We start from the raw sequence: 12,051 nt of genomic DNA on the forward strand, positions 1-12,051 counted from the left end.
AACAAGTAAAACTGATTTTTAAAAATATGAAGCTGCTCTTGTTTGAATTTGAGTGGGAGTCTTGGAGCCCCCCAATGGCATGGACCCACTGTACTCAGAAAACCCAATATCACAACATATCTTTTTAAAATTTTATTTATTTATTTTATTTGGCTGCGCTGGGTCTTAGTTGTGGCATGCGGGATCTTTTAGTTGTGGCATGTGGAATCTTTAGTTGCAACATGTGGGATCTAGTTCCCTGACCAGGGATAGAACCTGGGCCCCCTGCCCTGGGAGTGTGGAGTCTTAGCCACTGGACCACCAGGGAAGTCCCATAACAAATCTTAATGACCCAAGAGGGGGTTCCCTTTTCCTAGGTGGTCAGGATACTGATTCAGAAGTGCTGGCTGGCTGGCTGGGCCCACATTTCCTAAGATACGGCAACCTAATATGTGAAATGCCAATCTCACTGCACTGAGGGAAAATGAGAATCCTGGATATGCTATCAGGGAGCAATTCATGGCTGTGAAATCTTAGTTTTGTGCTTTATTCATTCCATAATCAGACTTTCCCTACTAGACCAAGCACTTCCGGCTAGAGTACAATACATGAGGTCAAGGTCATGAGCCTGAAGCACATATGAGCCCATTCCTGCACCTCTCTCTACTAGATGAAATCCTAGTCCTCTTTCAAGGCTCGGTTCAAATGTAACCTCTTCTGTGAAGCTTTCCTTGACTCTCCCTATTCCCGCTATGTTCCCATTCCCCATAGGAAATATTCCTTCCTTCCCTGTATTCTCTGTGCACCAACAGCATGGAAGCATGGAAAGAGTACATGCATGAATCATTCAACAAGTATTTACTGAGCTCCTACTGGGTGCCAGGTACTATACAAGACAGACACTGGGGTTCAAGGACAAACAACACATGATTTCTGCCTCCAAAGAACTTTCAATTTAATATAGGAGATAAATTTCAATATAATGTGGTGGGTAATAATACAGGCATGTAATAGGATCTCAGAGGGGTACTCAGTCCAACCTGGAGGAGGAGATCCCTGAGCTGGGTGGGCCTTGAAGATCAGCTACAAGGATGGCAAGGGCTCTCCAGGCAGTGGGAACAACAAAGCCACCGCGTTGAAGTATGAGAGAATATGGTCTGTCTCAGAAGCTACGAGTAGTTGGTAATTCAGTTTTTCTCCCTTATTTTTTTTCCCTTTTTAATTTTAAAAGAATCCCTTAAAAAGACTGTAAAATGGGAGAAGATAGATTACAGAAAATGAGGCTGAAAAGAAAGGCAGGTCTTAAAAGTCTTGAATGCCAGGCCAAGGAACTTAAAGGAAAAGCAGAGATAAATACATAGCTAACATTTATACTCTCATTTTAAAAATACTTTTTAAACTGCAAAAGTTAACACAGACTTAACTTTTAAAAATTCAAACAATTCAGAATTATAAAAGTAAAAAGTAAGATTTTAGTTTTGGGCAGACCACTCTGGCAACAGTATAGGTTTAAGATTTATAAGATTTTATACAATTTTTAGGTTTATAGATTTAAGGGGGTTGATCAGAGAAAGGGAGGCCAGAGGGAGGCTAGGACAACAGTTTAGGTGAGAATTAAAGTCGTTCTAAACCAGGGCAGTGTTGGTAGAGACTGAGAGACAGGAGACAGAACTGAGAAATTCTTAGGAAGTCTGACTTTGCCTCTGACTGCTGTGTCTGCAGGCAAGTTACCTTACTTTTCTGAGCCTTCATTTCTTCACCTGAAAAATGGCAATGCCAACATCTAACGTCATAGGATTATTAAGAGGATTAAATGAGATAATCTATGTGAAGATCCTATTAAAACCCGGCTTAAAGTAGGCAATCAAGAAACGTGAGTTCCCTTCTCATCCTCTCCCCATTCTCCCCTTAAGAATTATTTATTTCTTTCTCCTCTGGTAGAGTATGAGCTCCTGGAAGGCAGAGACCATTTCTTACTATTGCTGTATCCTCTCAGCATCTGGCACATAAAATATGTTCAATACATGTTTACTGGATGAATAAAGGGTCAGCTAGCTCTACAACCTGAGGAAATCTTGTTTCCACAGGCACAAGCCAACCCTGGCCCTCAGATCAGCTTCCTCAAGATAGGAATGCTCTGATCACAAGTGGGAGAGTGAGCAATGGCATCCAGCAACACTACCCTGGAAAAACACCTGAGAGAGAGCATAACTCCTGCTGAGTGAGAATAAGAAGCATCATTAGCTAGATGTCCTTTGTCCTATAGAAAAGGAACCAGTGTGTGACTGACTTCCACCCATTTGGCCTTCTCAGGGTGACAGAAGCAGAAATGATGCTTTTAAGAAGCAGTGAGGCTCTCTGCAGCCTTCATGTGCTTCCTTGTCAGCCGTACTGCTGTTGCACTGCTGTCAATGTTCCTTTGTGTAAGACAGACACTGGCGGGGTTTCATTTCTTTCTTGACGCCCCTTCCAGGTTTCCCTAAGCCCTGGATCAACTGAGATGGCCTCTGAGCTAGGTGATGGCTTAGGAATCTCAGACCCCATACATCATATGGTCACAGACCTCTGTCTCCTCAGGCACCTATTTTCAAGGCAGGGCCTATTACTATCTGGGGGGGATGCAGGCTTTCTTGATAGTCCACTGTTTTCACTAAGGGCAGTGATGCGATAGGAGAGGTGAATGTCTGAAATAATTCACACCAAGATGCTTTTGCTAAGGAAGATCACTAAAATGGCATTTTGACAGAGGTTCTTATGGGAGCTGGAATGGCACTAGACAAATGCAGAGCCTATCCAAGCATCTGCCCTTCTCATATCTCGGCTCCAAGCAAACAAAGTCAACTTAATTCAGAATGAAATCCAAACCCATGCATGTACCCCACCCAAGGCAGTCTTATTCATTCTTATCAATTAAAAAAAAAAATTACAGTTGAGCTGGCTTTCCCTCAGCTCCAAAACAGACTGGGTTAACCCCCATCTTCCTCCTAGAGAAGAATGGCTCCAGCTACAATTTGTGTCACTGTGTTCACACAGCTTGCAAAACTCCCAATACCCCAGAGACTACAGAAGTAATTTGTACCCTGAACTTGGACCTGGGGGCTTGCAGCACAATTAAATGTGTACCAAGGCAGACAAGTCAGCCAGAATCTCTCTGAATTCATGTTTGCTTTACTTCTTTTTGGGAAGAAAAGAGGTGGGGGGGGGGGCGGGGGGAGGCTGTTGGGTAGATAAAGACTATTGGCACATTTGAGGCTTCAACAAAGTCAGGCTATATCGAATAGCTTTGTGCAATTACAGGCACATTCCCCAACCCAAGATACTGCTCTGTGAACCTCCCACTTTACACACAGAGAATTCTGCTCTGTCATTCCATCTGCAGTTTCTGCTGCAGCCCTTCCTGCCACCCTTCCCACAGATTTCTTTTGAAGCAGGTGGAGGGGGAGGGGGAGGGAACCTAGAGGGTGGTGGTAGATGAAGAAAGGGTTGAGGGGAAGAATCTGTACCAAAAAGGAGCCTCTCTTTGGGGAGGGGGTGGGAGTGGGATAAATTTTCGCACTACCTAGGGAAGGCAGATGGGGGAGAAATAGGAACACGGAGGAGAAGGAAACAAAATAAAGAGCACCAACGACCCCTGAGGGCAAAGCACAGGCTCTCTGCGGCACTCACTCAGGCTGCCCAGCTGTCGGATGACATTTGCCAGGGTGATGTTGGTCATGCATTCCAGCTCGCTTCTAACGCTAGGCAACGTCTGACGGCACAGGTGCCTTGGCTCGATGTTCCTCGTTACTAACGGCATGGTGGACCTGCTTCAGGCAACGTTCTGAATGATGAAAAACAACCTAAAAAAGAAATAACAGGAAAGTATTACTCAACCACAAATTCCAGGCACACCAGGGCTGTGTGAGTCTTTTTTCCTTTTGTTTTGCTCTGATCTGAACAGCTTTAAAAATCTTCTATCTTTTTTCTGTTTTAAGCCCTCCCTTACCCCTACCACCCCTTTTAAAGGTTTGCCATTAGAGGCTTGCTGGATAAGTTTAGAAATTCTGAACTGGTGTCTGCTGACTGAGGGTACACAGGCAGCATAAAAACCTAAAAACCTTAAAATAACAACTATGCTCCAACTAACAAGAGTCTGCAGAGGCAGGGACGCATGGTAAGAAAACAGTCCATTCAGCAGGTCCTGGATGGTATAGATCCTAACCTTGGGGGGTCCACAACCAGAACAGATCAGATTCCAGATAATCAATTATAAGAATCAAAAAAGAGCTTTTGTCATCTGACAGTCTCCACAATGAAATTAAGTTGCTAATAGTGATTCTACTGCTCTGCAACAGGACATAACTTCTCCAGTCCTTCCCTGATGGAGGACTGTTAATGTACAGCTAAATACTGCCAGTATCTATTAACACTACCAAAGTTTAGTCTGTAAATTGACAGAATGAAAGAATATGAAGGAAAATTTTACACGTTCAATATATCAAACATGATGCCAAACACCCTGTGCTGTAAGATTCCCTAGTCCTTTCTCTTCTACCCACAGCTCCCTTTCTCTCTCCCATCCGGTTCAACACACCTGGGCCAAAAGGCTCTTGAGACAGCAGGAAGTGGAGCAGATCCGGAAACCTTCCAGTTACTGTTTCTTATCCTGTCGGCTGAGCCCCTTTCCCTAGGAAATCCCCCAGCACTTTAGGTTCATGCTGAGCTATTGTTTTAGAGTTAGATTACCAAATTCCTAGCTTTACAAGGACAGGAGGAGGTTTTTTATCCAACAAAATGGATATGACTACAGCCAAGGCACATCGGGCTGGAACTGTTTCCCTATCTTGTGAAACTAAAGAAATTTAAAACAGCCTAATGGTTTTTGTGCTAGGAAAGATGGCAAATTAAATGGTAAAGCATAAAGGTAACATACCCAAGTCCCCAAGATTGCAAATTCCTCTTTAAAAAAACAAAAAACAAAAAATCAACCCACAGAGGTTTACTTACATCAAATCTCAAAACACCAGCTCATCACCAAAAAAGTTGACTGTGAATACGAAATGCTTAAACCAAGCTAAACATCATAGATCTTAAAAGTGAACCAACATATTGTCTGACCAAAAGGAAAAAAAAAAAAAGCCCTTCAGGCTCAAAGAGGGAGTAGAACCCTTTGGAACAGACTGCTCCTTGTTATGGACATTCTGATCTGCTAAGAGTAAAAATAAAACAGGAAGCCAGCAGCTTGGGGAACAAGATTTCCTGTCACCAACAGCAACAGCCTAAGAACCAAGAGAATCAGCTGTTTGCTCATAACTTAGAACCTCCCTTTAATAGTCACTGTGTGGCAGCTGTTCCTATCTTTGGGGTGCAGAGGTGTTTCCTGAATGTTTGTCTACTGTCTAAGGAAATCATTTTCATTCTGTTCCTCAGCTAAGTTCCCCTTTGACTAAACAGGTTTTCTAATCCAAACTCTGGACTTTCCCTCCCAGTCTACCTCTTCTCCTCTTTTACATAATCTAAAGGGTACTGGGTACTAACATGCAAGCTTTATTAACTCATACTGAAAAGAGAGTTTAGAACAGCAAAGGAGGCAAGGTGTTACAAATAAAAGAACCTCACAGGACTCTGCATCCTCTGGATGCCCTTAGACTCCCAAACTTCAAGCTTTTAGGAAGAACCAGAAATTCAGGGGTACAGCCAGAGATGAGTGAAAATAGCCATTATGGCTCCCTCCATTAGCAATCATTTCAGAACTTGTTCTAGCTTCTTAGAGGAGCTACAGGAGCCAGATCCCCTTGAAATTCTGCACTGAATGGCCACTGACAGGGCATTCCAGACATTCTCTTTGGACACCTAATGGAAACTGGATTCCAGATGGCTAGGTAAATGTCAGATTGGAGGTGGAGCTGGGGAAGCCACTCTGACACCTTGGTACTTTAGCATTTATGCTTTCCCAAGTACCTTGGGTAAGTGGACACAAATGGAGTCAACTCTATGTCTTCTGGGGTGGGGGAACCAAGTTTTCAATAGCAAGATAGCTACCTCTTGCCAAAAAAACCCAGCTCCCACAACCAGCTAGAGTACTCAAGAAATTACAATATGTCAATATCTATCAAGACAAAACAATTAGAAAAGTGAATCTGCTACTAAAAACAAAGTCATTTTATATGTTTCAGAGCCACCAGAGAAAGACAAGATTCCCTATTATATGGAATTACCTGCATCACTGCTCATTTTTCTTTTGGATAATCAAGGTTAGTTGTATTATGCCAAAGAAGTATGGAATTACGCATGATCTGAACCACAATACTAATTTGACCAAGAAAAATAAAACCCTCTATTCCAGTGAAGATAAACTTAGAAATGGGGCAAAGACTTCCAAGGCTCTTGACTCAACTCAGCTTCAAGTTGTGGAGTTGAGACATACTTCCCTTGCCCTGAGTCTTGACACCTTACTAGCTGTGTTATCTTGGGCAATTTTCCTAGAGACATTAAATAAGGTAACATGTATAAAATGTCCACTACAGGGCTAAGAAAAAAGGTAGTTATTTTTAGTTCCATGGACCTCAGACAAATCCTCCTGTAAAATCAATTTTATTCATTGACAAATATTTTAAAACACTTTTAACAATGGACATATTATGCAGTAGAATACAATATTCACATAAATTTAAAGATGAAACCCTAGGGGCTCCCCTGGTGGCGCAGTGGTTAAGAATCCGCCTGCCAATGCAGGGGACACGGGTTCAAGCCCTTGTCTGGGAAGATCCCACATGCCGTGGAGCAACTAAGCCCGTGCACCACAACTACTGAGCCTGCGCTCTGGAGCCTGCGAGCCACAACTACTGAAGCCTGCGCACCTAGAGCCCGTGTTCTGCAACAAAAGAAGCCACCACAATGAGAAGCCCGTGCACCGCAAGGAAGGGTAGCCCCCGCTCACCACAACTAGAGAAAACCCTCATGCAGCAACAAAGACCCAAAGCAGCCAAAAATAAATAAATAAAATAAATTTATAATAAATAAATAAATAAGAGTGTGTGTGTGTGTGTGTGTGTGTGTGTGTATTTTAAAAAATAATAATAAAGTTGAAACCCTAGACTTCAATGAAATTTGTGGGGGTTTTTCCTGGAGATTGCTCCCAGCCATGCTTCTGGACCTCTTGAAGAACATACATTCTCTCTCTCCTCTGCTCTTTTATACTGGGTTCCTCATCTGAACCACAGAACAAAGAAAAGAATTTGAGTGACTATTTCCTCAATTCTCTTCAAGAGTGTAAACAACTAGGACCATTTCAGATGCACTGGAAAAAAAAGTTAATACATTATATACAATGGATGCCTAATAACACTAGGGTTTAATTTTCTTATGGGAATGCAGTTGAGAAAAGCTCATCTATCATCAGTAGTCATTTAGTGGAAAATTTGTGGAGCACTGGGTGTTGACGAACCACTAAATTAAGGAAGTGACATGGGCAAATCTGCATTTTTAGATAAATCATTCTAACCGAAGTAGGAAGCTGTATTTGGGCAGGAGAAGACTGGAGGTAAGAAGACCAGTTGGGAAACTCTTCCCAGGCTGAGAAGCAGACAATAGAAATGGAGAGGCCCACCACAGCTAGCAAATACGAACTGAGAAACCACAGACAGGCTGCAGGGGTGAGTCCAACCCTTCAGGCCTATCTGTAGCTCTCTCCTGATAGCTTTGTACAGTTATACTCACAAAGTGATAAAATGATGTTTCTTTATTAAAAGTATTATGAGGGAGTTCCCTGGTGGCCTAGTGGTTAGGATTTGGCACTGTCACTGCTGTGGCCTGGTTTCGATCCCTGGCGGGGGAACTGAGGTTCTGACTTTTATAAAAAATTTAGAAAAAATAAAAGTATTATGAAAAGAGCTAAATGTTAGTGCCAGTAATGACAACAAAGTGAAGAAAACCAAGAAAGTAGTCGTTCTTGGCTGGAAAAAGAAGTTTGGACACATGAAAGTGGAATGCCCTGTCTTTATAGAATCAGTAAAGTTCTTTTTCAGTTATACTTTATTTTGATTAGGGAAATTATATGCTACAGTGATATTTGCTAACTTGGGAGTCTGAGAAGGTCTTACCTTGGGGGATGTTACATAGGAGAGGAATTAAATTAGAACCACTGAGAAGATAAAAGTTACAGGGAAGTAGATTTCAATTAAGTTAGTTCCTTTTAATTAGAGCTGTTCTATATTAGAATGGGTTCTCTTCAGAAGTTATAAGTTCCCCAGTATCATCCTCTGGATACCAGCTATTGGGCATGTTGGGGGAGAGATTCTTAGACTGTAAGAAGATGATGTTGAGAGATCAGACTGGATGACTTCTACAATGCCTTTTAAATCAAAGATGATATAATTCTCACTCTGGGCTTCAGTTTCCTCATCTGCAAAATAAAGAGACTAAGCTAGATGATCTTTAAGAAGTTCTAAAATTCCTGGATTTGCTTCTACCTAAGCTGCCATAACCTCTTCACTTGGCCAACAGCCACCTGCATTCTGAACACAAGGCCAGAGGGAGGTCTAGGGACTGCAGAGAAGGGCGGATCATGACCATGAATCAAACCCTTTGCCAGATCTAGATTCATCTAGTTACCAGGACGGCTAGGATCCAGAATGGTAAAAAGGACATTCCAGACAGAGCCCTGGGGTTAAGTTATTTACACTCTGGGAGCCTCCCAAGCCCATCTGGGAGTTGGCTACCCAAAGAAGTCCAAAGGAAAAACTGGCTTTGGACCAGTTCCAGATATCCAGCCAGACTCAGCAGCAACCCCCATCTTTACCCCTGGCTATTTTCAGCCTAAGAAACTTGAGAATGAGTCTGAGAATAAATAAAAGACTTCAGGCATCCCTTCCTAGCTATGGCCTGGAGTACACTGACCAGTCTAGACTGCCAGTACCATTATGGGATTCATGCTTTGAATTGGAAACTGGATGAGGTGTTCTTTGAGGTCCCTTCATAACAGTAAGATTCTACAAGTCTTTATATTTGAAGTTATCATGAAATATTTATATATCACATTTGGTCAGTGTAAAGGCAAAAGGATACTTTGACATGTGCCCTACACTCTGAACTCTCAACTCTGTTCCCAACAGCCTGTAGCAGGAGTGGGGTGAAGTAGGTGAGAGGTAGGGATTGGGAGGGTGGAAGAAGGTAATAAAGGAAGGCTGCATGTGAGAGGGAAGACGCACTCATCTGTACCCTACACTCTGAATTCCTATTATTACCAGGACAGAAAACAGATGACTGCTCATTCTGGCAATGATATGTACTACTAGCTATTTATTATAAATAAATAAACAATGCTTCATTTAGAGCCACGGTCACTGATAACACCTGCAGATTTCTATGGCCACATCCAAAAGCAAGTATATCTGAGCTACAGCAAAAACCATAACAACAGAAATGCTTCTCAAGGCAGTTCCTCTTTGAAACATACCCCCAAAATGCTGATCAGCAGTAGCAGGGGATGAGAACATGTGGGGATATTGTATGTGTGGCAATTAGGACTTCTGCTTTCACTTCAGCATTTCCCACTGTTCTATAGTTAACAGCACTTTGGATGGGGGCATATGAGAAGAGCTTTGCTTTGTAGGCCAGTTTCCTCTTTCAAGAGATAAATTTCTTTATGTTAAAGAATGTATATTTCACAGCGGTTCAAGAATCTCAACTGAAAAGTCAAATAATCATTTGACTTCAAAATAATACACAACACACAGGTTTACTGTAATCTAAGTCTGTCTGTTAAAATGTTTAAAGAAGTATGAATTTACTGTTGCATATAGCAGTCCTCACTATCATGCAACAATCACAAGGAGGAATGCCTCATTATAGACTTAAGCACCTACCCACTTCCTATTGAAATACAGGGTGGGGCTAAACCTACAAATATAACCAGACTCTCTCCAAACATAAGAAGTTACTGACAAATCAGTTTAGGTCACTAGAGTAATATTCAAAAGAGCTAGCAAGACAAATGGAACTCCTAGGGTGGACAAAGAAACTATCTGACTGGGAGAACCAAGAAAAAAAGCTTACTTGTGATCTAAAACCAGGAGAAATTTCCAATTTCATAAAGGAATGACACCAGCTATGGACCTACATTCAATAAATGTAAAGCTCCTTCTTGTCCTAATTTGGTTTTGGGAAAGCAGCCCAGGGAAACAGGACTTCCAAACTACAGTATCTTACTCCTTGAACACACTGTATATCAAGGACCATTCACATCTGGTAATTCCATAACTTTCTGTTATCTTTTGGGAGCAATACCACCTTTTGTTCTTATTTTTATTACTCTTCAGGCTCTAACCATAGCTTTGCTCTTAAAGCTAAAATTGGGGGATAACTTTTACTTCAAAATTAGTTTCTTCTAGTATCAACTATTCCATAGAAAACTCCTTTTATTTTTAAATTTATTTATTTATTTTTGGCTGCACTGGGTCTTCGTTGCTGCGCGCGGGCTTTCTCTAGTTGCAGCAAGTGGGGCTACTCTCCATTGCGGTGCGCAGGCTTCTCATTGCTGTGGCTTCTCTTGTTGCGGAGCACAGGCTTTAGGCGCGCCAGCTTCAGTAGTTGTGGCACGCAGGCTCAGTAGTCGTGGTGCACAGGCTTAGTTGCTCTGCGGCATCTTCCCGGACCACGGCTTGAACCCGTGTCCCCGGCATTGGCAGGCAGATTCTTAATCACTGTGCCACCAGCGAAGCCCGAAAACTGCCTTTTAAATGGCCAAAATTAGGCTCTCTTTTTAGTAGGATCCGTCTGGTTGTCCAAAAGAAAACACACTTAAACTGTGAGTTGGAAACCTGGATTCTAGTTCTTAGTCTAATGATGACTAGCAATTGGGGAAAAACTTTTAATTCACCTTTCTAGTTCGGCTGTGAGCTGCACTAAAAAAAATGCTTGAGAGGTGCTATACGAAACTGAGATTTTGTTTGCAAAGTATTCTGAGCTCCAAAGAAACGATTTATTAACGTAAAATATTTCCTGGATCTCCACCTTTGCCCAAGTTCCCTGTTCTAAGACCCCAATTACACAGGGTCTACAATGTTATCACTGATAACTTTCAGTAACAGACACAAAGTTCATTTTACTTTCCCAACCTAATGCCAATTTCTAGCAATACCTAATTCACCAAAATGGAATGGTCTAGGGGACTTCCCTGGTGGCGCAGTGGTTAAGAATCCGCCTGCCAATGCAGGGGACACGGGTTCGAGCTCTGGTCCGGGAAGATCCCACATGCTGCGGAGCAACTAAGCCTGTGCGCCACAGCTACTGAAGCCTGCGCGCCTAGAGCCCATGCTCCTCAACAAAATAAGCCACCACAATGAGAAGCCAGCACATCGCAACGAAGAGTAGCCCTCGCTCGCCGCAACTAGAGAAAGCCCTTGTACAGCAAGGAAAACCCAACGCAGCCAAAAATAAAAAAATAAATTAAAAAATTTTAAAAAATGGAATGGTTTGAAATACTCCAAACTATCCATCTAAAAGGGCTTACTTTTGATCCAGCAATTCCACTCCTGAGTATTTATCCAAAGGGGAAAAAAACCCCCACTAATTCGAAAAGATATCTGGGGCTTCCCTGGTGGCGCAGTGGTTAAGAATCTGCCTGCCAATGCAGGGGACACGGGTTCGAGCCCTGGCCTGGGAAGATCCCACATGCTGCGGAGCAACTAAGCCCATGTGCCACAACTACTGAGCCTGCGTCCCACAATTACTGAAGCCTGTGCACCTAGAGCCCGTGCTCTGCAACAAGAGAAGCCACGACAATGAGAAGTCCGTGCACTGCAACGAAGAGTAGCCCCCTCTCGCCACAACTAGAGAAAGCCCATGCACAGCAACGAAGACCCAACACAGCCAAAAATAAAAACAAATAAATAAATAAATTTATAAAAAAAAAAGAAAAAGATATCTGCACCTCTAAGTTCATTGCAGCATTATTTACAATAGCCAAGATATGGAAGCAACCCAAGTGCCCATCAATAGATGAACAGATAAAGAAGATGTGATATGGGACTTCCCCGGGGGTCCAGTGGTTAAGAATCTGCCTTCCAATGCAGGGGACGCAGGTTCGATCCC

The 12,051-nt window shown here is 42.5% G+C and overlaps 1 protein-coding gene across 2 annotated transcripts in view; it reads right to left on the minus strand.

The window, feature by feature from the left end:
- Window positions 1-12,051, minus strand: part of WASF2 (WASP family member 2) — a 70,758-nt gene that overhangs the window by 17,645 nt on the left and 41,062 nt on the right. For both annotated transcript variants that reach the window (XM_057551668.1, XM_057551672.1), the window contains one exon: window positions 3,646-3,818. In XM_057551668.1, coding sequence (XP_057407651.1) covers window positions 3,646-3,775 — 130 coding nt within the window. In that variant the 5' untranslated portion in view covers window positions 3,776-3,818. The remainder of the gene's footprint in view (window positions 1-3,645; window positions 3,819-12,051) is intronic.

Source organism: Balaenoptera acutorostrata, chromosome 1, assembly GCF_949987535.1.
Source record: "Balaenoptera acutorostrata chromosome 1, mBalAcu1.1, whole genome shotgun sequence".
In the NCBI taxonomy this organism is placed as follows: domain Eukaryota; kingdom Metazoa; phylum Chordata; class Mammalia; order Artiodactyla; family Balaenopteridae; genus Balaenoptera; species Balaenoptera acutorostrata.